This window comes from Ochotona princeps, chromosome 12 (genome assembly GCF_030435755.1).
Source record: "Ochotona princeps isolate mOchPri1 chromosome 12, mOchPri1.hap1, whole genome shotgun sequence".
Classification (NCBI taxonomy): Eukaryota; Metazoa; Chordata; class Mammalia; order Lagomorpha; family Ochotonidae; genus Ochotona; species Ochotona princeps.
The window spans coordinates 51378953-51405126 of record NC_080843.1 but is presented as its reverse complement, the minus strand read 5'-3'; the positions used below and the strand labels follow the sequence as shown (position 1 = coordinate 51405126).

General features: G+C 45.7%; 1 protein-coding gene across 1 annotated transcript in view; it reads left to right on the top strand.

The window, feature by feature from the left end:
• Positions 1-26174, top strand: part of LOC101528023 (serine/threonine-protein kinase Nek3) — a 78099-nt gene that overhangs the window by 5285 nt on the left and 46640 nt on the right. The window contains exons 7-15 of the mRNA XM_058670822.1: positions 1878-1932; positions 6115-6315; positions 7111-7183; positions 8137-8183; positions 10081-10183; positions 11445-11594; positions 12130-12264; positions 15711-15831; positions 16266-16594. Of these exons, the coding sequence (XP_058526805.1) occupies positions 1878-1932; positions 6115-6315; positions 7111-7183; positions 8137-8183; positions 10081-10183; positions 11445-11594; positions 12130-12264; positions 15711-15831; positions 16266-16398 (1018 nt within the window). The 3' untranslated portion in view covers positions 16399-16594. The remainder of the gene's footprint in view (positions 1-1877; positions 1933-6114; positions 6316-7110; positions 7184-8136; positions 8184-10080; positions 10184-11444; positions 11595-12129; positions 12265-15710; positions 15832-16265; positions 16595-26174) is intronic.

The following is a 26174-nucleotide window of genomic DNA, read 5'->3' as shown; positions in this document are numbered from 1 at the left end:
GTGAACTGTATCACTGGTTCCCATCCTTTGCTGCTGTTACTTTTTGCACAATGTTTTTTTTTTTTTTAAGAATTATTCATTTTATTACAGCCAGATATACACAGAGGAGGAGAGACAGAGAGGAAGATCTTCCGTCCGATGATTCACTCCCCAAGTGAGCCGCAACGGGCCGATGCGCGCCAATCCGAAGCCGGGAACCTGGAACCTTCTTCCGGGTCTCCCACGCGGGTGCAGGGTCCCAATGCATTGGGCCGTCCTCAACTGCTTTCCCAGGCCACAAGCAGGGAGCTGGCGCCCCTATGGGATAAGAACCGGCGCCCATATGGGATCCTGGGGCTTTCAAGGCAAGAACTTTTAGCCGCTAGGCCACGCCGCCGGGCCCTGCACAATGTTTTAATGAATTAATTTTTAAAAAGATTTAGTTATTTTTATTGAAAAGATTCACTCCCCAAACAGTCCCAATGGCTGTTGCTGAACTGATCTGAAGGCAGGAGCCAGGCGCCTCCTCTGGGTCTCCCATATGATGGCCCAAGGACCTGGGCTATCCTTCGCTGCTTTCCCAGGCCACAAGCAGAGAGCTGAAAGGAAAGTGGAGCAACTGGGATACAAACTGGTGCCCATGTGGAATGCTGGCACCTATAGGTGGAGGATTATCCTGTTGAGCCACTGTACTGACCCTTAATTAATTTTTTAGTTTTTTGAGAGAAAGAGATGGGAAGAGACAGAATTTCCATCTGTCGATTCATTCTCCAAAAGGCTACAATAGCCAGATCTGGACCAAGATCCAGGAACTCCATCCTAGTCTCTCATATGTGTGACAGGGTTTCAAGTAACTGGAACATCTTCAGCTGCTTTCCCAGGGGTATTAGCAGAGAGTTGACTCAGAAGTGGAGCAGTCAGGACCTGAACAGACCCACCCCTATTGGATGCTGACTTTACAAGCAGCAGCTTAAGGTGCTGCACCACAATGCTAGTTCCTGCTTCTACTTTAAAAAATTCCAAATCCCAGGCTGTATCTATAGCAGTTAAAGCTTAACATCAGGGGGTGGAAAGCAGGCATCAACAATTTTTCAAGTGATTCTAGCATGCAAGAACCTTTGTGATGTCACTGAGTTAACCTTTACAGGACTAGGTAACAATCACTTGGTTGATGGTTTAGTTGATTGCAGGAAGTTAGTCTTGTCTCAAAATCCAGGGATAGCATATGGACACAGCAAATGTTAATAGCTGGGGAACCTGGCTGAGGGCCAGTGGGCCTCTGGGAGTCTTCTGGAGTTCTGAAATTTGAAAAGCATAAAATTGAGGGAAACAGCGAAAATAAAAAGGAGTGTCCCAGCTGGCACTGTTGTGCTAGAGGTTAAGCTTGCTGCTTGCTGTGTTGACATCACATTTCTGAGTGCTGGCTTGTGTTCCAGCTGCTCCGCTTCCGGTCTAGCCTCCTGCTCATGTGCCTGGGGAGGCAGCTGGTGATAGCCCAAGTCCTAGGAACCCTGCTACCCACATTGGAAACCTGGAGGGGGATCGGGACTCCTGACTTCAGCCTGCCCCTGCCCTGGCTGTTGTAGCCATCTGGGGAATGACCCAGCAGATACTCGGTCCTCTTGCTCTCGAATCCTCAGACACTGCAGAGAAGATTCCTGAAGCAGCCTGACTGGGAGGGGCGGAAGATGGGGATCTCTCTGTGATCATTTTTCTTAGGATCTAAGTACTAAATCAAGATTACTGTACGTCTTACTTAAATACCTAGGAATTACTGATCATATTCCTATTTGTCATAAAGGTATGATGATTTTTCATATCTTAATTTGAAAAGGCATCTCTTTTTGTGTAATAACTCACAGTCTACTTGTTCTTGTGTTCTTTCCTTATGTTCCCAGCGATATCTGGTCCTTGGGATGCATTCTGTATGAACTTTGTACCCTGAAGCATCCGGTGAGTATGCTGTGCAAAATGCAACTGGGAGTTTGTGCTTGGTTCTCTCTGACCGAGTCCGAAGTAATACAGCCAGTTCCATCTGACAGTTTGCTTACTAGGATCAATTCATTATGAAATGTTGTCTTATGTTGTCATCATTATCCATGCGAGGAGCCACTTTTGTGATGTCTGCCAATAGGAAATCTCTGTTATTTAGTTTCTGTGATTCTATACTTAGGTTTTCTTTCCTTCTTTTTGCCACAGTGTTCCTAACTGTTTAAGGTTTCGGGAAAAATAAGTATGATGCAAAAAGTGCTGTTACTGGCCATTTTTTACATGTACGTCCAGTGGTATTAATTATGTTCTCAGTGTTGCATCATCCTCACTAATATCTACTTGGGACCCATCTCTGTCATCCCGAACAGAAACTCTGTACCCATTGAATAATTACTCCTTGTTCCTCTCTCCCCCAGCTGCTGGTTGCCTCTAGTCTACCCTCTGTCTCTGAGTTTGCACATTGTAGTTGTGTCATGTAAGTGAGATAATAGACTTTTTGTCCATTTACGTGTGGTTCCTTCCATTGGTGTAGTGTTCTCAGTGAGAATTCCATTTGCTTTGGTGCCTGACATCTGGTCCAGTGTGTGTCTGCATCAGGATTTGTTTGCCTGCCTGTCTGTCTGTGCACACTCGGGTCATTTCTGCTTTTTGGCTGTTGAGTATAAAGCTGGTGTGAACATAGGTGTATCAGTGTCTGCTAGATTCTCTGATTCCTGCTTTTGAGGAGTATACCCAAGAGTAAAATTGCTGTATAATGTGATTGTTACATGTGTAGCTTTCCCAGGAAACTGCCAGACTTTTCCAGAATGTCTACACCATGTTTACACCCACCTTTTTGCAGGTAGATTTTACTCGTCATGTGTGCTGCCTCTATAGTTGAAATATGGGAAAATAGTTAAGTTAGCTACATGGTGTTGTTTTTCTAAATAAAAATCTGTATTTAAATAATTAAACAGGGGCCAAGTGATGCCTTAGCTAGCTAATCCTCTGCCTGCAGTGCTGGCATCCCTTATGGGTGCTGGTCTAGCTCCTGCTGCTATTGGCCCGAGAGAGTAGTGGAGGATAGCCCAATGCTTTGGGCTCCTGTATCCACATGGAACACCAGAAGCTCCTGGCTTCCAGCTTTGGGCCAGCCCAGTGCTGGCCGTTGCCTTTGCAACCATTTGGGGTGTGAGCCAGTGGATGGAATCTCTCTCTCTCTTTTCTCTGTAACTTTGACTTTCAAGTTAAATTAATAAAATTTTAAAAAATTAAACAAAATAGAAGTTACATACCTCATCCTTTTTGTTTATTAATATTTTGTTCCAAAGAACAGCAATTGTAGAATTGATTTCTATTAGTCCTTGCTTTGCATAGAGATAAATTCTCTTCTTTGCTTGTGTAAATGAGCTCTACCAAGCTGATATACAGATGTGTTTGAGAGCCCAGAGCTCAGGAGAGTGAATGGTTGCGAAAACTCCATCAGCACCACTAGATGAAAATAATGTGAACTGAAGGTATGTGCTGTTAAAGAGATAACCTCTTTTTTGAACCTGTGGCTTGTCATACAGTTAAAACATGTGAGAGAACCTGTAGGAATGCCCCTTCCTAAGCCCACAGTAGACTCTGAAGGCGTACTGGGCATTAATATTTTCAATAGAGGTTACTGTGGAGGAGCTGGCGTTGTGGCACAGTGGGTTAAACCACTTATTGTGACACCGGTATCCCATGTGGGCAGCTGTTCCTGTCTTGGTTCCTCCACTTCAGATCCAGCTCCCTGCTCATGTGTCTAGGGAAACTTGGAAGGTGGTCCAAATGCTTGGGTCCCTGTCACCCACATGGGAGACCTGGAAGAAGCTTCAGGCTCCAGGCTTCAGCAAGGCCCGGCCCTGGCCGTTGCACCATCCGGGAGTGAAGCAGTGGATGAACGACCTCCCTCTCCCCTGCTGCTCAGTGACTCTTCATTTCAAATAAAATCAATTAATTAAAAAAATAATCAAGTAATCCTTATGTGCAGCTTGAGAACTGCTATTACATACAAATAAAATTGTTATTTAAATTCTAACATGTTAGGAATATCTTTTTTTTAAAGATTTATTCATTTTATTACAGCCAGATATACACAGAGGAGGAGAGACAGAGAGGAAGATCTTCCGTCCGATGATTCACTCCCCAAGTGAGCCGCAACGGGCCGATGTGCGCTGGTCCGAAGCCGGGAACCTGGAACCTCTTCCGGGTCTCCCACGCGGGTGCAGTGTCCCAATGCATTGGGCCGTCCTCGACTGCTTTCCCAGGCCACAAGCAGGGAGCTGGATGGGAAGTGGAGCTGCTGGGATTAGAACCGGCGCCCATATGGGATCCCGGGGCTTTCAAGGCGAGGACTTTTAGCCGCTAGGCCACGCCGCCGGGCCCGAAATAAAAATATTTTTTAAAGAGTTGTCCCCAAACCTTTAGGAAATGTAGACATGTGATAGAATGGTTTAAAAGCTGGAGGCAGAGCAGACTCAAACTCTTTTTTTCATTATCTGAATTTTTCCTTTGTTATGTGTGTGGGGTTTTCATATTTTCACTTGTACATTTTAGTAATATGGTAATACACTTTCAAGGCCACATGCTGACATGTTTTTAAATCAGCATTGCCCAGGCTGACAGCTAATGCAGGTTCCAATAAATTTGTTACACATTGGGCCTGGCGGCGTGGCCTAGCGGCTAAAAGTCCTCGCCTTGAAAGCCCCGGGATCCCATATGGGCGCCGGTTCTAATCCCGGCAGCTCTACTTCCCATCCAGCTCCCTGCCTGTGGCCTGGGAAAGCAGTTGAGGACGGCCCAATGCATTGGTCTCCCACCCGCATGGGAGACCCGGAAAAGGTTCCAGGTTCCCGGCTTCAGATCGGTGCAGCATCGGCCCGTTGTGGCTCACTTGGGGAGTGAATCATCGGATGGAAGATCTTCCTCTCTGTCTCCTCCTCTGTGTATATCTGGCTGTAATAAAGTGAATAAACCTTTAAAAAAAAATTTGTTACACATGGAAAACTTCTAAGATGCTATTCTACTGTGTCATTTTATATCCCACCTTATTACTTGTCAAACTTTAATAGCTACTTTAATGGCATGAATGGTAAGAATTTTGCTGTAGAAATTTAAGTCTGAAAAGTTCTGAAGTGCGTGTTGTTACAGCACAAGTCTTGATGTTTCTGGAGGAGCATGGAACGAAAGACTATTATGCTTGCTATATCATTTTTTGAGAAGTCATAGTATACATATTGATCTTCAAAATATATTAAAAATGCCTGTAAAGCACTGATGTTTTACTTAAAAGTAGGCAAAGCAGACCCAGATGGGAAGAGTTCCTCAAGGTAGGGAAGTTTCTTACTATTCATGTTGCCCTTTCTCCTGAACTACCAGAAGGTTGTAGAATAGTATCTTATTAAATTTTACATTTTATATGAGGGAGAGAAGGGAGACAGAGCTTCTGTCCACTGGTTCACCCCCCAAAAGACTGCAGCAGCCAGGACTAGTAACTGGAAGGTCAGTGCGGGTCTCCCAGGTGGGTGGCAGGAGCCCCATTTCTTGAACCATCACCTCTACTTCCCAATATCAACCTGAGCAGGAAGCTGGAGTTGGGAACTGGAAGTGAATGTCAAGCTGAAGCCCTCTGTTGTGGCCACTATGCCAAACACCTGCATTTTTAAAAAGAGAGAGAGAGTTATTATTTGACGATCAGAGTTACCTGGATACGGTGTGTGCTGCAGGGAGAGAGGGAGCTTCCATCTAGTGGCTTACTTCCCAAATGGCTGCGACAGCCAGGGCTGGGCCAGACTGAAGCCAGGAGCTTCCTCCTGGTCTCCTGTATGGGTTCAGGGGCCCAAGCACTTAGGCCATCTTCTGCTGCGTTCCCAGGCACAATAGCAGGGAGCTGGATTGTAAGTGAAGTAGCCAAGACTTGGATCATTTGACATGCTGGCATCACAGACAGTGGCTTAACCTGTTTCACCTCAGCATCAGCTCTTAGAGTAGTATCTTCAGGACATTTCTAGGAAAAAAAAAAAAAGGATCCAGCCCCAGGTACATTTATGAAATGAAAATGGTTTATGGGAATTCATTCTTTAATTTCTCATTTTCTTCCCCTGTTTCTGTATTTAATGTTCAGTTTTTGCTTTTCAGTTTCAGGCAAATAGTTGGAAAAGTCTTATTCTTAAAATATGTGGAGGGTTCATCAAGCCACTGCCGTCCCATTACTCCTATGAGCTACAGTTTCTGATCAAGCAGATGTTCAAGAGGAATCCCCTGCATCGCCCTTCAGCCACAACACTCCTGTGCAGGGGCTGTCTGGCCCCGCAGGTGCGGGAGTGTCTGCCCCCAGAGGTGGGATGTGTGCTCGCACAGTAGCCAGCTGTTTTCCAGGCTTGATTTGAGTGTTTGCTATCTTGTTAGCACATTTGCAAGATTACTTTTAAGCTGTGTAATATGGGAACCCTGTGAAAAACAATTACAGGTGTATTTTTAAAAATTTTGGGGTGAGGGGGCCCACGCTGTGTTTTAACAAGTAAGGCTGTCACCTGCAGCACTGGCATCCCATGTGGGCACTGGTTGAGACTCAGCGGCTCCATTTCTGATTGAGCTTCCTGTTAATGCACCTGGGAAAGCAGCAGAAGATGGTCCAAGTGCTTGGGCCCCTGAACCCATATGGGAGACCTGGAAGAGGCTCCTGGCTCCAATTCCCATCAGGCTCAGCCCTGGATATTATGTCCATTTAAGGAAATGGACCAGTGGAGGAAAGATAGTGCTCTCTCTCTCTCTCTCTCTCTCTCTCTAAAACTCTGCCTTTCAAACAAATAAATAGATCTTTAAAAATTCAAATAATGCAGGACTGTATTAAAATACACATTAACGCTTCCTTCCCTTCGTCCTCCTACAATCCTGTTTTCCAAGTACCAGCTCAGCTGCAGTTTGTGTTATCTTTCTTATCTCTTTTATGCTTATTTATACATAAAGATAGCAACAATTTTGTATTTATCTTTGAGTAAACTACATGTATTCTTAAATGTCATTTTTATTTTTCAAATTTAAATATTGTACTGAAGATGGTTGATAATAACATTATGACAGTGTCTACAGAGATGAATATCATAACTTTAAATTCTCAACTTTAATTTTTAGGTCATCGCAGAATATGGTGAACAGATATTAGAAGAAACTAAAAAATCTCAGTATAGTGCACAAAGAAAAAATGGTAAGAATTCTGTAAATTTCTTTTCCAATTTAGTTTACTTATTTGAAAGGTAGAAATAGAGACAGAGAGGTCTTTAATCCACTGGTTCACTCCCCAAATGCTCTCAGCGTCCAGGGCTGGGCCAGGCCACAGCTAAGAGGCTGGAGCACTGTCCAGGTGTCCTGCACAGGCAGTAGGAATCCAGCATCCTCATTAACAGGAAGGTGGCGTGAGGAGCCCGAGACTGGAGTGGAACTCAAGCACTCTTAGACGGTACGCAGGTGTTGTAACTGACATCTTAACTGCTGGGCACAAGAGCAAGTTTTTTATTTATTTATTTTTAAATATTTATATATTTCTTAATCTCAAATCTGGGCTAACAAGACTCTAAGGTAAACCATGTCAACCAGTGGATTCTGGAGAGATTTCATTGTGTATGGAATGGCAAGATTGGCAGTAATTCAGAATTGTTGGACTATCAAAACCACTTGAACAGGACCTTCAGAGCATGACCCATGTTGGCGCCCTGGGACAGGTGGGAGGCTGGGTGGGGCGTCTTCTTTTATTTTCCCTTTATCCCAGATCTAGAAAAAAAAAAACAGTAATGTGGAAACAATGGTATTACCCACTTCCCAGTAGCCCTTGATCCTCTGTGCCCTGTTCAACTATGTAAAGATTATCAAAATAAAATAGTAATTTGAAAATATTTATTTATTTATCTGAAAGCCAAGGTGACAGAAGAGGGAGAGAGTGAGGGAGGGAGAGATCAAGTGACCAGAGCTGTTTCTTTAACTCTTAGCAGAAATCGCCTCCTTGAACAGGTACAATGTGAACTGTGTGATAAAGCTCGGAATCCCTGTTGAGGCTGCTGCTTTAGTGCTTTGACTTGTCTCAGGCTGTGTGCTGATCCCGTTAGGGACCTCATCAGGTGGAGCTTCATGTGCTTTCTCTATCCACTTTCTCCTTTTAATCAGATAGCAGCAAGATCAGGATAGCTTTGGGAAATGAAGCCAGCTCCATGGTAAGTGCTTTTAAATTAGATTTATAAAACATCCATCTACCAGCAGTAACTGCCCTCATGTGCTTTAGAGTATTGAAAGACTGTGACCCTGGTTCCTGTGATTAAGCAGTTCTTTGACTGTCACTGCTGAGAGAGAAAGAGAGGGCGAAACAGAGAGAGAGAAAGAAAGAGAGAAATAAAGAGAGAGAAAAAAGAGAGAGAACGAGAAAGAGAAGGAATGAGGAAGAGAAATAGAAGTACAAAGAGAGAGCAAAAGAGAGAGAGATAGAGAAAGAGAAAATAAAAGAAGTAAGAATGAGAATATAGAGAGGGAAAGAAAGAACGAGAAAGAGGAAGAGAAATAGAGAAAGAGGGAGAGATGAAAGAGAAGAAGAGAGAACGAGAAAGCACCAGAGAGAGAAACAGAAAGAGATAGAGAAAGAAGATGAAAGAGAAAGAGGACAGAGAAAGAGAAACAGAAAGAAAAGGAAATAAAGAGAAAAGAGAAGGAGAGAAAAAGAGAAATGGAGAAAGAGAAAGAAACAGAGAGAAAGAAAAAAAGAAATGTGACTGACTGTGGTGTGGACTGTGGCTGAATGGTGATGGGTTGAGTTGGGAGTCCCAGCCAGGCCTGCCTGTTCAGACTTCTTGGGCTGTCTGTGTTAGACTGCTTCCTCCCAGCTCTGGGATAGGACTCCTCATCTGGACTGATAGTCTAAGGCCAGGGATATATCAGAGAATGCCTTAAAGGCCAGTTCCTAGGCACGAAGATGGAAGAGGGTTAGATGGATACTTTAACGCTTGTAGCTATTGTAGCTTGCATGGGGAAAAGGGTTCTGGTTTCCATGCCACTCGCTGTAGAAGAATTCTGGTTTCTATGACTAACTTTGGGAAGGAAAGATACAGGCAACAGGGAGGCAGAAGGGGGTCAGAGAGATGTTGATTATGAGGCTGCCTCTAAGGGGCCTTGATGTCCTTTTTTCAAAGGAGCATATTTAGGAGTATTGTGTTAAGAGACCCAGCAATAATAGCTTCATGAAATGTCTGGTTTTGAGATGACAGCAAGGGGGTGGGCGTTGTGGTACAGCAAGTTAGGGTGCCACCTGCAGTGTCAGCATGGCCTGTGAGTGCTGACTGTTCCCTGGGAACAGTGCTGGGAACGCAGCACAAGTGCTTAGGGTGCTGTAAGCACAGGGAGCCCCAGGACTCTTGGCCTTGGCCTGGCCTGGCCTTAGATGTCATGGAAGATCTCTGTATTTATTTTCTGTTCTTTTCAAATAAATACTTGAAATATTTTTTGAAAACCTGGGGCCTGGTGTAATGCATTGTTCAGTGGCTAAATCCTCCCTCTCCTTGCATGCACCAGTATCTCATGTAGGCGCTGGTTCTAATCCTGGAGGATCCACTTCCCATCCAGCTCCCTGCTTGTGGCCTGGGAAAACAGTAGAGATGGCCCAAATCCTTGGGACCCTGCACCCACTTGGGAGACCCAGAAGAAGCTCTTGGCTTGGGGAGTAAACCAGTGAACGGAAGTTCTTACTCTCTGTAAATCTGCCTTGCCAGTAAAAATAAATGTCTTTCAAAAAAAAAAAAAGACTTAGCACAATAAAAAGCTTATAACAACCAGCCCTATTGAAAATTTTTATTACTGTTTGCCTCAATAAATACCTGTCACATAACTGTTGGTTTTATATATCTTCTTCATTTTTACAATTTATTTTGCTGGCAGTTAATGATTGTGAATATATGTGTATATATGTATATAATACACATGCTATATATGAAAGTTAACATAAATTGGGGTTTTTTTTACTTCATGGCTTTAGTTCTCTAACTTTATTTTAAAATTAACTTTGCATATTTACTTATTTGTAGCAATTCAAACATCATCTAATCTATATTTTTAATCTTTTGAAAGCAAGAGGAAGAACAAGGTGGAAAATATAGCCACACTGACATAGAAAACATTAAATATAGTTCGGTTGAACATTCAATGAAGAGAGTCAGTCGAGAAGAAAAAGGTTAGTTACCTGAACTCTAATCATTGCTTGGGTGGGGAGCTGGCAAGTGTGGAAGGAATGGCAGTTTTCACATTGCTGGGTGTTAGGTATCAAGTGATGGGTAAATATTTGTTTATCCAGCAATTTAATATTACGAGAATATTTTATTGACCCAGAAAAAAAAAAAGCAAGGGCGGGCACTGTGACGCAGCAGGTTAAGCTGACATTTAGGATGCCCACATTCCGTACGGAGTGCTTGGCTTGAGTTCTTCCCGCCCTGCTCCAGTCCAGCTCTCGTGTCTGTGTGCCCTGGGAGGCAGCAGAGAGGACTCAAGTACCTGAGCCCCTGCCCCACGTGGGGGACCCACGGGGAGTTACCTGGTTCCTGGCTTGGGCGTGGCTCCAACTCGGCTGCTGTGGACATCTAGTGAGTGAGCCTGCATGTGGGAGATAGCTCTCCCCTGCTCCCTGCTGCCTCTCTCTCTCTGTCTCTCCCCCTCTCCTATTTCTCTCTTTCTCCTTATTCCCCCTCTCTCTGGCTCTTTCTCTTGCTGTCAACTCTGCCTTTCAAATAAATCAGCAAATAGAAACTTCTCAAAGAATATATATTCTTTTAAAAAGAGCGAGAACAGTATCTATCACTAAAGAGCCATTAAGAAATGCAAGGTCACTGTCGAAAGCACAGGCTGTTGTTGGTCGCTAAGTCCTCTTGGAGTATCCTTATACATTGCATGACTTGTAGCTACATATTATTTTTAAAGTGAAGTCATTTAAAGAAATTAATTTATTTTGAAAGAATTACAGAGAAAAGAGGGAGACACAGAGAGATCTCCATCCTCTGGTTCTTTCCTCCATATGGCTGCAATAGCCAACACTGGGCCAAGATGAAGCCAGGAGCAAGGAGCCCCACATGTTCTCCCACATGAGTGGCAAGGCCCAAACACTTGGGCCATCTTCTGCCGCATTTGCTGGCTGCATTAGCAAGGAAGCTGGATCTGAAGTGGAACAGCCAGCCAGGAACTGGCACCCGTAGGGGACACTGGCCTCACGGGAGGTGGCATTGCCTGTCACATCACAGCATCAGCCCCCCAGACTCAAACACTTTAATGATTAGCTTGACCTGTTCACTTTTGTTTTTCTCACTTCCTTTGCTGGTTAGATTGGAAAAAGCTTTGTTGCTAGACATGAATTTGGAAGAGGAAAAAAAAGTGTTTCTGAAGTGTGAGTTTTTGTAGTTATAGATGAAGAAATAATGGGCTTTGCATTCCTCTCTACATGTTAGAATCGGACAAGAAGTCAGCGTGGCTGAAGGAAGCCAGCTCACCCGGTCCCCGCAGGCGGCAGTGGGAGAAAAACGCGCCCAGCACAGCTCTGAGGGCCCTGGGAGACGCGGCCATACTCGCTGCCAGTTCACCGGCAGAGGACGACAGAGGTGAGGACAGTGGGCCCTCAGCCTCCCTGCGGGGCTGGTTCCAGGACCCTCCGGAGATGCCAAAAGATGGACATGTTCAAGTCCCTTGTGTAAAATTTAAAGTGTCCTCACATATAGTTGAAATAACCTCTGGATTACTTTGTAATGCAGGGCACATGCCTCTTAAATAGTTGTTATTCTGTGTTATTGAAGGAATCGTGACAAGAGAAAAAATGTTTCTTTCTGTTCAATACAGATGGTTATTTAAAAATATACATATTTCTGATGCACAGATGTGGCATTCACAAGTGCAGAGTAATGACTTTAGGAGATCGAATGTAATTATTTGGTTATAGAACATTCTCTGATAGATGTTTGTACTAAGTGTTTTTTTTTTAATGCCACTTTGATATGTGGAGACACCTGTCAGAACAGTACTCATACCTGTTAAGTGAAATTGATCTGAGTAGAGTTCAGGGTGACATTGCCTGCAGTCTGATGGGGAAGACAGGACATCTTAGTGGATTCGGCGCTCATCTTTTTCTTTTCCCAACAGGTGGCTCTGTGAGAAAGTACAGCGAGCTGAATAGCCGCAAGCAGTGGCTCAAGGAGCCGCCAGGCACCTTGCTGAACCTGCTCAGGAATGCTGATCTCAGCCTGGCATTTCAAACCTACACCATATACAGACCAGGTAGTTTGTGCCTGCACCTGCGGGAACCCTTGGATGTCTTATAAGTCGTGTAAGAGGGTGGTGTCACACACCCTCTTACCCATGTTAGTACAGTTCAGCAAGGCAGAGTGTTCGTGTTGTACAGGCATCACCAAACTCCCACATAGAACTTTTCTCACCTGCAGACAGTGAGACTCTGCTCCTTAAATGGTACTTCCCCGTGCTCCCTTCTGAGGAACGCAGCAGTTACTTCTCACCGTTGTATTCTGAGATGGTCTTGAAATCTTTTCTAGCATGTCTGAAGCTGCAATTAGGTCTATGTAGGGCTACATTACACATGCTTATCACACACATATATAAAGATTTATTTATTTGAAAACAGAACAAGAGAGAAAGAGAGAGATCTATCTTCCATCTACTGAGTCACTCCTCAAATGGCTACAACGGACGGGGCTGAGCCCAGCAAAACACAGGAGCTAAGAACTGCATCTTGGTCCCACAACTGATGGCAGGGGACCAAGCACTTGGGCTGTCATCCGCTACCTTCCAAAGCTCATAGCTGGGAAGCTGGATTAGAAGCCAAGCAGCCAGTTCTTGAACCAGCACTTCAGTGGGGGATGCTGTCATGTCAATGAGTAGCTTAACGTGCTGTGCCACAGTGCCAACCTCAGAGCAACATTGTTTCTATTTTCTTATGTTAAGAATCATGCTGTGATTGGCATGATAGCTCAACCAATCCTTCACCTCCAATTGCCAGCATCCCGTATGGACAATGGTTTGAATACCAGCTGCTCCACTTGCCATCCAACTCCCTGCTTATAACCTGGGAAAACAGCAGAGGATGGCCCTAGCCTTAGGACCCTGCATCCATGTGGGGATTTAGAGGAGGCTTCTGGCTCCTGGCTTTGGATCAGCTCAGCTCTGGCTGTTGCGACCATTTGGGGAGTGAACCAATAGATGGAAGATCTTTCTCTGTGTCTCTTCGCTCTGTAAATCTGCCTTTCCAATGAGAATTAAAGAAAAAAAAAGAAGAAGAATTGTACTACTACTTTAAGAGTGGTCCATTCTCACCATGCAAATATGAGACATTGCTACACTGACAGCCCCAAGATTTGTTGTGTCTGCTTGAGTTGTTACATTGAATTAAAAAGGAGGATCAGGTAGGGTTTGGTTATAAAATTTCCTACAGATATTTTGAGCAAGCTTCCACAGAATAACTACAGCAGCAGGCGTAGGAATCTAAGCTGCAGGCCTACCAGAAGGGTGTTCACTCAGGTAGACTTTGGATCACTGAACTCCTAAGCCACTTTGCTAGGTTAGAACTTAAGGCCAGTGATACCATGACCTGTAATGGCACGGCAGGCCTGAACTTTATTCATTATAGCAGATTGAGGTCTACTGGAACAGTATTGATTAAATAACATAGATGAAAAAAAAAAAAACAAACCAGTGAAACACAGTTTATACCTGGCAGGGTGGAGTGCGTTGCCTGGGAGAGCAGTAGCCCTGTGTTGTGTGTGCATTCTGTTGAGGCTCACATAGCATGTTAGGGGAGCCCAAGAGCTTCATACCTGGGAGAAAGCTGTAAGGAAAGTGAATGGTTGTAAATTTTGATTTAGAAACTACTCTTGTCATTTAGCGAAATTATCACTTAGAAAATCTATCACAGTTCTGTTTTAAAATAGTTTTAGTAGAGCCTGGCAAGGTAGCTTAGCAGCTGAAATCATCACCTTGTACACACTGGGATCCCATGTGGGGACCAGTTCTAATCCCAGCAGCCCTGCTTCCCATCTAGCTCCCTGCTTGTGGCCTGGGAAAGCAGTGGAGGATGGCCCAAAGCCTTGGGACCCTGCACCTGAGTGGGAGGCCTAGAAGAGGCTCGAGGCTTCTAACTTCAGATCATCTCAGCTCCAGCCATTGCGGCCGCTTAGGAAGTAAAGCAACAGATAGAATATATTTTTCTCTGTCTCTCCTCCTCTCTGTTTATCCAACTTTCCAATAAAAATAAAATATAAATCTTTAAAAACAATAGTTTTAATCAAGTTTTAGTTCACCTAGGTGTAATCACTATGTTGAAATGTTTTTAAAATTATATCTTTTGTTTTTATCTCATAGAGAGACAGAGAAAGATCTTTCATGTATGGGGTCTCTCCTCAAATGCTCCCCGATAGCCAGGGTTGGGCCAGGCTGAAGCTGGGAGCCAGGAACTCGGTCTAGGTTTCCTGCTTGGATCACAACAACACTTGTACTTGAACTATTACCTTTTGCCTCCCAGGATACACTACTGGAAAACTGAATCAGAACCACAAATGCCAAGATTCAAAGCAGGCACTCTGACACAGAGTGTGAGCATCCTAAGCACTTAACCACTGCACGACACACCCCTTTCCTAGGAGCTTTTTACAACATGTGCATGGGCTAGCACTGTGGCACAGAGAGTTAAGCAGCTGCCTGAGGTGCCACCATCCTGTATGAGCACTGGTTTGAGTTCTGGCTGCTTCACTTTCACTACATCTCCCTGTTAACGTGCCTGGTAAAGCAGCAGAAGCTGGCCTAAGTACATGGGCTCCTGCTACCCACTCGGGAGACCAGAATAGAGTCCCTGGCTCCTAGGTTCAGCCTGCCCCAGTCCTAACTGTTGTGGCCATTTGGGGAGTAAGCAAGTGTATAGAAGATCTCTTTCTCTCTATGTCTCTCTAACTCTGCCTTTCAAATAAATAAATATTTAAAATGAAAAAAAAAAGCATGCTTGTAGGAGCCAGTGTTGTGGTGTGGTAGGTTAAGCCTCTGTTTGGGATGCTGTCATCCTGCATCAGAGTGCTGCTTTTAGCCCTGGCTTCTGTGCTTTTCAGCCAGCTCTGCTAATGCTCCTGGGACAGCAGCAAGGGATGGTCCAAGTTCTTGGGCCCCTGCCACTCATGTGGGAGGCCTGGATGGAGTTCCACGTTCCTGGCTGTGGAAAGACCCAGTCTGCTTTGTGTGGCCATTTAGGAAGTGAACTAGCGGATGACAGATCTCTCTCCCTTCCTCTGTTGCTTTGCCTTTCTAATTCAAAACAAAAAACATTGTTTTTTTCAAAGGCATGCGGATACCCTTTAATTCACTACTTTTTTTTTTTTCACCTTTCAATGAGAAGGACCAGATCAATAGCAGGAGCCTGGCATTTCTTCCAGGACTCCCGTGTGAGTGAAAGTGGTCCCGGAACCTGACCCTGCTGTTTGTTGCCTCCCAGGTTGTGCATTAGCAGGAAGGCGAACAGGAAGCAGAGGATCTGAGAACGAAACCAGCTTTCCAGCGTGGAAAGCGGGGGCCCCAGGAGGTGACCACAGCACTTGCTACATTTTTGTAATTTCCTCCATATACTGATGCCTCTTGGGCCCTGGTGATGCCAGGCAGCATACTGAGTGAATGCTGTTGCATAACATTTTTTTTTTCCTGTTAACATTTTTTTTCCCCTGAAAATACAGAAGGGTTCTTGAAAGGCCCCCTGTCTGAAGGCACAGACGCGCCGGACAGTGTCGACGGAGGGGACGAGGCTGTCGCGGCAGACCCTGAGAGGTTGGAGCCCGGGCTGGAAGGCGAGGACACGTGCGTTGTGGTAGTCCTGGGGAGTGGGTGGGCCGGGAGATACAAACGAAATTAGACCATGGCAATTGCAGGCTTAGTAGAACTTATAATATTCCTGTTCATCATGAATGAATATTTCTATCTGGCTTTTGTCTGGGAAGGATAGTAAATTTCGATATAATGACATAACTCCTGGCTGAGCCCTACACACAGTGTTTCAGCATTGTTACTTTCTCTTTTTTTAGGGCTTACTTTTTAAATATACTATCTTTTACATTGCCAAAAGTGAAGGGAATCATTTTGGGGAAGACGGTCTTTTCTTGTGTTTAGTTGCCTTAGGAAACTCATTTTTTCAGAGCTACTAGATTGTTACAGTAGCCTTATGCTGGCATTTCATTCTCAAATGCCTCCTGCACTCCTAACCTGATGCTAATCACCCGACTGTGTTCCCACAGGGACTTTGAGGAAGATGGGGACAACCCTGACTGGGTGTCAGAGCTGAAGAAGTGTCTGATGCACCAGGCCCAAGGGGGCCACTCCACGTCCCAGGAAGGAGACAGTGTACACGAGGAACTCACGCGAGACTAATCATGCAGGTGCAGGCTGTCATAGCAGTCAGCTTCTGGGCTGTGTATCTGCAAGCAGAAAGAATTTAGTAATGCCTAAAGTAGTTCCTGATGGATAAAGCACAATCAAAATATGTTTTTCTGGAACTCCAATGAATGTTTGATCTCAGGGAAGAAGGCCCAACAGAATGGGTGAGAGCTTGGTGCTATGTGATGTGGTAGGAAATTTATTTGTTTGAAGATCAGTTAGAAAGAGAGAGAGATTAATCTTCCATCTGCTGGCTCACTCTCCAGATGGCCAAAATGGTCAGAGCTGACCAAATCTGAAACCAGGAGCCAGAAGCTTCTTTCAGGTCTCTCCCTTAGATGCAGAGGCCTACACACTTGGGTTATCTTCCACTGCTTTCCTGGGTCATTAGCAGGGAGCTGGATCAGAATTAGGGCAGCCAGGACAGAAACTGGTTCCCAAACGGGATGCTGGTACCACGGGCAGAGGCTTAGCTTACTCTACCATAGTAATGTCCCCATAATCTGTGCATTAAAAAAAAAAAAGATGTATTTATTTGACGGTGAAAGTTGGAAGAACAAATAGATTGATCTTCCACCTGTTGGTTCATTCCTCAATTGGCAGCTACAGTCCAAGTGAAGCCAGGACCTGGGAACTCCAGCCAGGTTTCACACTTGAGTAACAAGGGCTCAAGCACTGGACCATCCTCTGCTGCTTTCCCAGGCACATTAGCAGGGAGCTGGATCAGAAGTGCAGCAGCCAGGACATGAACAGTGCCCACATGGGATGCTGGTATCACAGCTGGTGTTTGCCACAATGCCAGCTTCCATTTTTTTTTAGTAAGGCCAAGTTCTGGATGGTTTGAAGTTTACTTTTCATCATTTTTACTAACTACTCATTGTCCTTAAATCCAGTCCCTCACAGGAGGCGTGGAAGGGCTGAAGTCAGTGTCGGCCATGGGGAGAGTTGTGGGGAGTCCTGGAAGCTGACAGACATGTGCATGAGATGGGAATAAAGCCAAAGGAGTAGAGTAGGGATGGCAGGTGCCAGAAGCTAGAGGGTGTCATGGCCCAAATGGTGGAGAGCTGAGTCCCTGCGTGGGTGGCTCACTGTGACCACCTGTGCTGGCTCTGCCATGTGATGCCTCATCGCATCCTGTGATTCTTGTCTGCAGTGAGGAGCGAATATTTTACCAAAGACACAGGTCTCTCCCAGTGGGCCTGCTGAGAGTCTTGGTGGGGCTGCCCAACACAGAGAGCTGTGCTCAAGTGAAGAATGAAGGGAATCCAGGGGGATCAGTAAGAAGGATCTGCTGACATCTGAAATATACACATCTTCTAAACAGTAACACTTTCCAAAAAAACTTAGAAAACGAGTGTGTTTCTCAATATATACGTATATATATACATATATCTCAGAATTATATATAAATATGTATGTACATATGCATATATATATATATATATTTGCTGCATTGTCCTCGCTTCTGGATATGATAATCTCCATTACACATTACTATACATCCCCTTAAATGAAAGGCCACAATACAAAATCAACAACAGGAAGAAAAATAGAGATTTACTATGCCATGAAGTTCTTTTTTTTTTTTTAAATATTTTATTATTATTGGAAAGCCGGATATACAGAGAGGAGAGACAGAGAGGAAGATCCTCCATCCGATGTTTCACCCCCCAAGTGAGCCGCAACGGCTGGTGCGCACTGATCCGATGCCGGGAACCAGGAACCTCCTCCAGGTCTCCCACGCGGGTGCAGGGTCCCAAAGCTCTGGGCCATCCTCAACCGCTTTCCCAGGCCACAGGCAGGGAGCTGGATGGGAAGTGGAGCTGCCGGGACTAGAACCAGCGCCCATATGGAATCCCGGGGCGCTGAAGGCGAGGACCTCAGCCGCTAGGCCACGCCGCCGGGCCCTATGCCATGAAGTTCTTAAGAGGTTTTGATAATTCAACAGTCCTGAATGGTTGTTGATCCTGCCACTCCAATCACGATGAAATCTCTCCAGAATCCACTGGCTCTCAGTCCACCAAGTCTCCATCTACCCAGATATTCACTGCCCATGCTTGGTTGGAGTAGTTGATCAATTTGTTCTGTCCTTTGCCATGGTACCAGGTGTCCTCTGGAGGCTCCAACATACTGCCATATTCTCCACGTGCATTTGGATATGCTGTCCACTGCTCTGAGTCACTGAGGCCCATCTCTGACACATGCACTCCATGGTCAGACCATGGAACCTGCAATTCTCTCCATTGTTGGGGTTCTGAGTCCAGCAGTTCAGTTTTTAGGGAATTGCCAAGAAACCTCATCTGAGGTCAACTAAGACCTGATTCTTGTGTGTGTTTGCCAATACAGGGTCCAGCACAGTCTGTCACCCAAATCAACCTACTCACACACTGCTAGTTACAAATACTGGGTCAGTTCTCTTTCCAACCCCATGTTTTACACAAATCAATGGTTGTTGGAGTCCAGCCCCATCCTGCCCAACACACACTCAGCATTCACATGAACCAGTGAGAGCTATAGGCTCGTTGGAGTGACTCGTACTAACCCCTACCAGGCCCACCCCCTACCCTGGTTCCCATGCTTGACAGTATGTACAGCTGACTGGTCCCATCTGTCCCATTTCCCAATCGGCTCTCATACATGACACTGGGCATTGAAGTCCAGTTCATCCCAACCAACCCCACTATCCAGTCCACAATGGTGCTAGTGGGTGCCACCATCTGTCTAGCCATGCTGCGCCTGACAGAATTTGCCCACCATGCCAGCATCTGCCAGCTGCTGCTGCGGCAAAGCCCACCCCATGGACACCCACTCTGGCTTATGCGTGTACCAGAAGGTACAGTCAGCCCAGCCTGGCTCGTCCCTGATCCAGCTCACATGGAGTCCATCAGATGTTCTGGCCATACCTGGCCTGTGTCACGCCACCTCCAGTGGAGCCTGCATGAGAACATCACCAGGACGAGGCGGAAGCCTCAAGGAAGGATGCCTCCTGAACTTGGCTGCATCTCTAATGGTCTTGGTGTTCCTGGCTGCACTCTTTTGGCTCTTATGTTTATGGCTGGAATATTGCTATTTTAGTTCTACGAAGCCTTCTGACGCGAGATTGAACAAGGATTGCAAGCAATTTGGGTCACTAGCTTTAATAAGCCCACGTGGGTGGACAGGAAGAGATTTGTATCCCAACCCTGAAGACTCCCGGATTCTCACCAAGGACTATCTCCCAACTGTCAAGGAGACCACGGGGAATTGGAGTGCTTTTGGAGGTCGAGAACTCTGAGGTCATCCACCCCCGTTTAGATCTACCACACGGGATGGAAGAAGCCCAAATCCTTCCTCACAGGATCCAAGGTCATCGGAACAACAGCCAGGAGCCCTGAGCGATCTGCAAAAGTGGAAGAACAGTAAACTTCCTTTGGGACTAGGGAGAGGAGCTTTTGCTGGTCCTTACTTAGTTCCAACTTTGGATCCTCACCCTGTCTTACAATGACCATCAGGGTCGCCCCAGAGCCCCCCTGAAAACAAACTAGAATAGATAGAGAACAACAAAGAAAGCTTAGAACCAGATAGGAAATGGTCAGTGTGGATTCACATATACCTTACTAGATAGGACACAAAGATTACTTACTCCTCACTAGGGCATTGAAGATTTCTCTGCACACCCCTCCTATAACTATTGTGCACAACTGTTGACATATGCCTTGTTAGAGTTATAAGCCAGTTTAGGCTCTCCTAAAATCTGCCAAGTTCAGCAAAATTATGCTTCAACACTATAAACTGCTAAATACTAAAATGAAAATAGACACAAGACAGCTGAATAGTACCCTATAGCCATTTTAATGTGTGTAGAAGCTGGTTGTATATAAACTAAAATTGAAATGTCAATGAAGTAGTCACAGGATGTGGTTAAGAACTTACATTTTCTAACATATTGGTCACTCGGTACCATGTCAATTAACTCCATAATGTAGTAAATTGTTGTTGATGTTATGTTGTGGCTTTTCATTGGTCAGGATGATATTCTGCCAGCTCAGCCTTCAGACCAGAGATGGTCTCCCCAAGAAACCGTTGAATGTATCTGGACAATAAGATCCTGGACTCTATGCTTGGTATATGCTTGCAATGAAATAATCTTGACTGAATTTGAACTGTAATACTGCAGCAAGGTGGAGGAATACACCATGGGGGGAGGGGATGGGAAGGGGTTGGGGGAATCCCAGAACCTATGAAACTGTGTCACATAATGCAATGTAATTAATAAAAAATAAATTAAAAACCCACCTGGGACTATTTTTGGGAATTCCTAAAAGAAGATTATATTAGGGATTTATAGCTTAAAAAACCGTACAGGAAGGAAAACTAAGAAAAATAGGGTAATATTAAAACCAATGTAAGGCACAATGAGAGCTAACTGCTTACTGATTAAAACTGCAACTGGTGCCAAGCCGCGTCCACAAGAAATAGCAACTGCAGTCTGTCACCAGGTTATTAGAGAAATCTTTTTCTAAACAGCCCTGCTTACCTCCCTGAAATAATTGTTTGTACAAATGTAACCACATGAATAAACAAAGAGAATGTCCCTTTGCAATAATCTGTTGTATATAAGTTGATGCCTTGCTTTTGCAAAACGCACTCAGATACAATTGCCTTGAGTTGTGTCTGTTTGTCACTTGCTGAATCCTTGTCCACCGTCCCTGGAGTCCTGTTCCTGTCAGACGGATTGCTCCCAACTGATCCGGTCCGTCGCAGGCCTGGTCTCCCCCATCCCAACTCTCATGCTCACCAGTGGGAGTAGTGGCTCAGTAGGGGAACCCCACAGCTCCCCTGCAGCTCCACCCCTTTCCCACCACCCTCCAGGTTTCATATGTGCTGGTTGGGTGCTGCGGTGGCTCATCACCTTGGCATTTGCCAGTGGGTGCTGTAGCCTGGCCTCACGCTGGTAGGGGCTACAGTCTGGCTTGATGTGCACAAATAGAGAATGGGGACGGACTTCTGTGCAGCGGCAGGTTTTATAAGAGGACCCTGGGAAGCTGTCTGGTGAGGTTCTGGTTTCAGGTGCACCGCGCGGCATGGCTAGAGACTTTTGTCTCAGTTTGGCTGCTTTGTCCAATGGGTGCCATCTACCTTTGCACCTATCTTGTGAAGAGCATAGCGGATGCATGCTAAGGCTTATGCGCCGTGGAGGAAAGCGGGGGTGTACTGCTCCTGTTAGGCAGAGGGGTCCGGGCTTAGTCTGCAGCAGGTTGGATTTCCAAGTTCTCTGACCTCTGACTCCTTTTCAGGGAGGCCAGCCTGGACCCGGTCCTCGCTCCGCCCGCGCCCCACCCACCGTTCCTCTGGCGGCTCCACCCCAGTTGGCAGGAAGCTGCGGCAGCCAGAGATCCCGCACCAGCTCCGGCGCTTGGCTTGCCCCGCGAAGCCAGCGGAGCAGGTATGCTGCACACCGGCGGCCGTTAGTCCCTATCCCGAGCTGACCAGAGCGTATAGGACAGAAATAGAGTCCCCGTGGGGAGGGTTGGAATGCTCAGGAAACTGCAGGCGTCCTGGGCTGCCTCGGTCTCCATGGCAACGTGTGGACATAGGGTTCCCGAGCCGTGCGAGCTCTGTAGCCATGCCCTGGACGCCTCCTGGACTGCCCTAAGGGAGCTTGGGCTGCAGGTTGCAGGTGGTCAGCTCCCAGGTGGTCACCCTGAGGCCCGAGTCCTCAATCTCCGCCCTCAGAATCGGGCCCTTGGGTATCGCCGTCACCCCAGGCTGCGAAGCTGCTTCTTAGCCCCTTGCGACCCCATCTTCACGAAGTTATTCAAAAACAACCTTCGGTTTACCAGTTTTTAAAAGCACGCATCCCGCACCGTTCGTAGCCTTAGGGGAGGCGATTCATAAAAAATACGCAGCATTTTCATCCGTAGGCAGGAACGGAGTGGCCAGTGCAGGGCAAGGATTTCCCGAACAATGGTCTGTACTTGTTAAAGCTCTAAGCAAAAGCTCTAAGCTCTGGCTTCCCACCTTGAGGTCCTTTCTTCTGAGGTGGATGCACTCATAGCGGCCAGCATTGTGCAGTCAAGCCTTGGTTCACAGGTAGCTGCATTCCTGGGAAACTTCAGTGTTGGTTTCAACTCTGCGAAAAATGCTTTGTGTTTATTTGTGCCGTGTCCGCATCTCATCAATCATGAGCAGATTTTCTCTACGCGCTTGGATGTATGGGGAGAATTTCCAATGGTGTAGGGCTGCCTGTGGGATGATCCTTTATTGTGCTTGTTTGTGTCCTTTGCCTGGCAACGTTTTAGCCTGGGGCGCTAACACCTCTGTGAACAGATTTCCCCTCAGTGCCCAAAGTGCCCTCTATGGGGCAATGCCTGCCCGCTGAGAAAGACTGGGTGGTAAGACCCCTCGTGGCGGATGCCCCTGCTTACAGGTGTTGCTATTCCCAGACTTTGGCAAGGTTAAGTGGTGTGTGCCCGATCACAAGGCTATGGCATCTGGGCTGATCCACAACCCACGCCTGCTCTCAGAACTGTCTCTCATTCTGGTTGTTGCCCTGACCACAAGGAAGTTTTGACCAGGCTGGAAGGGGACGTCCGACTTTGTTGTTACATCTCAGTCATAAGTTTTCTTAGCTTGGTAATCGTTGTGAGGGGTGAGCGGTAACATTTCAACACTCTGATTTCAGCAACCTCCGTGCAGTTGGCCACCATGGACAACTACGATGTGATTAAGGCCATAGGGGAAGGCGCCTTCGGGAAGGCGTACTTGGCTAAAGGGAAATTGGAGAGTCGACACTGTGTCATAAAGGAGATCGATTTTGCAAAGGTAAAGTGAAGAAGTTCAAACAGCTAATCTTCGGTTATGTATTCAGCAGGTTTTTAATCCAATATGAAATCCATACGATTATGAATCTTTTTTCCCCTAAGATTTATTTATTTTTTTTAATTGGGAAAACAGATTTACAGAGAGAAGGAGAAACAGAAAGATCTTCCCATCCACCGGCTCACTCCCCAAGTGATTGCAATGGTCAGAGTTGAGCCAATTTGAAGCCAGGAGCCAGGAGCCTCTTCCGGGTCTCTCATGTGGATGCAGAGTCCCAAGGCTCTGGGTCATCCTTGACTGCCTTCCCAAACCACAAGCATGGAGCTGGATGGGAAGTGGAGCAGCCAGAACATGAACCAGTGCCCATATGGAATCCAAGCACATGCAAAGCAAATAGCCCCTGGGGCCCCCAATTATGAATCTTGATTTTAAATTGAATCATGAATTCTAAGCCTTGACTGAATTTATTTACTTAAAAAATCTATTTCTATGACAAGTTCAGTGATCTTGGAAAAAAAAAAAAAGAAAAAGAAAGGGGCAAGTATATGGTGCAGCAGTGAAATCAGTGTTTGGGATGCCCCACATCCCATATTGGAGCTCCTGGGTTCACATTCTGACTTTCCTCTCCTTTTCAGCTTCCTGTTAAGGAACATTCAGGGAGGAAGCAGGTGTTTGCTCGGAAGATTGACTTTCCTGACACCTAAGGGATTCCTGGCTCCTGGGTCAGCCTGTCTAGTGTTGGCTGTTGAGGGCATTTGGGGGATGAACCGGCTTAGATAATCAGTCAATCTCTGCCTTTGCTAAATCTTTTAACAAAGCAAGCTTGTTCTTGAGAGCAAGTTCCGTCCTTGGCTTTCTGTGTTGTAATGTGATTTAGATGCCCATCCAGCAAAAAGAAGCTTCTAAGAAAGAAGTGACTCTTCTGGCGAGGCTGAAGCACCCCAACATCGTGACCTTCTTCAGCTCATTTCAAGGTTGGAGTTTCTTCTATCCTTCACGTACTCCGATAACGTTTAGTCACGGTGACTTATAGAAGAAATACATTTCTGAGAATTGGGTATAAATTAACTTCTATAAGTGACCCACTTCCCCATTTGCTGAAATTGCAATTTGAGGTATCATCTATATTTCTTCTCTGGTAAGTTTTTCTAAGAGCTTGTTAATATTTGCAGTTCTCCCACGTCTCCTGAATTTTCACTTCCATAAATATTTAACCACTGACATTCAGTTTTACTATGGTGACAACTCTTGGTAATGCCTATGGTAATACATGTCTACAAAAAATTTTTTTGAGATTTTTTTTTTTAATCGAAAAGTCAGATTTACAGAGAGGAGGAGAGACAGAGAGGAAGATCTTCTGTCTGCTGGTTCACTCTCCAAGTGGCTGCAATGACCAGAGCTCAGCTGATCTGATACCAGGAGCCACGAGCTTCCTCCAGGTCTCCCACATGGGTGCAGGGTCCCAAGGCTTTGGGCCATCCTTGACTGCTTTTCCAGGCCACAAACAGGAAACTGGATGGGAAATGGAGCTGCTGGGATTAGAACCGGCATCCACATGGGATCCTGGTACATGCGAGAACTTTAGCAAATAGGCTTTCACGCTGGGCCCTATAAGAAAATGATAAAAAAAAAAAAAAGCTATAGAAAAATAGAATGAAAATAAGTTTATTTTGGTGAAAAAATTCTCCAAATTCACTTTTTGAAGGCCCCTTGTATTTATCACATCACATGTTGACTGCGGGTGGCCTAGGGGGAGGGTCTTAAGCCAAAAGGAGCAGCCCAGACAGGGTTTTTGTGGGCAATAAAGAGACACACACTACCATACCACACCAGTACTCACAAAGCCCTGCTGAGACATGTAGCTGTGTATGTGTGGGGACAGGGGGCATATGGATGTGTATGAGAAGGGTGTGTGGGTGTGGGGGGATACATGGGTGTGTGAAATGATGTGTGTGTAGGTAAGAGGAGGGTGTGTGGGTATGGGGGATACATGGGTGTGTGTATAAAGGTGTATGTGAGAGGGAGTGTATGTGGGGATGAGTGTGATATGTGTGAAGGTGTGTGTGTGGATATGTGTGAAGGTGTGTGTGTGGGAGGAGTGAATGGGTATGTGTGTATGTGTTGGGAGGGTGTATGGATGTATAGGGGTGTCAAGTGTGTATGAGGGGGTGTATGCCTATGTGTATAGGAGAGAGTGTATGAGTGTTTGTGAATGTTGTGTGTAAGGAGTATGTGAGTAGGGTATATGAATGTATGTGTGATATACATGTATGTATGTATATGTGTGTGTGAAGGTGTATATGTTTGTGCAGGGAGTATATGGGTGTGGATGTGTGATGGGGGTGTATGTGTGAGGGGGTTATATGGGTGTGTGTGAGGAAGGTGTATGGGTATGTAGGGGTGTGAGTGTGTGAATGGGTGTGTGTGAGGGTCTATGGACGTGTGTATATAGATGTAAGGTGGCGTATGGGTGTGTGTGTAAAGGCGCATTTGTGTGTGAGAGGAGGTGTAGGAATATGTGGGGTATGGTCTGCCTTTGTGAGTCCCTGCCTGTCCCATGGGAATAGTTGAAACTCTGTCACCCTCTTCCAGAGAGACATCAGGCAGCCCTTCATCATCACCAAGCAAACTGCAAAACTAACGTGGGAGAGTTTTTGGTAAGGAAGTCCCCTTTCTTGGCATCCCTGAATACATCTGCCCTGCCTCCATCCATTTCTCTACTCCAGAGGTTAAAAAATAAAGGGTGACAATAAAGACATGGTAGATCAGTGTGTTGATAAGACCGTGACAGGGGCATCTTTGCCACCAGTGCACTGGGGCATTCCTGATCCCTCCCTCTAATGGGGCAGGAATATTAAGTTGGGTATCTTCAAGCATCCTCAGTTGAGTAAAAATCAGTGAGCTGCAATTTCTTGAACATTTTGGGCTCTTCGCGCATTGCATTTCTTATTGATTAGAACCATTCCATT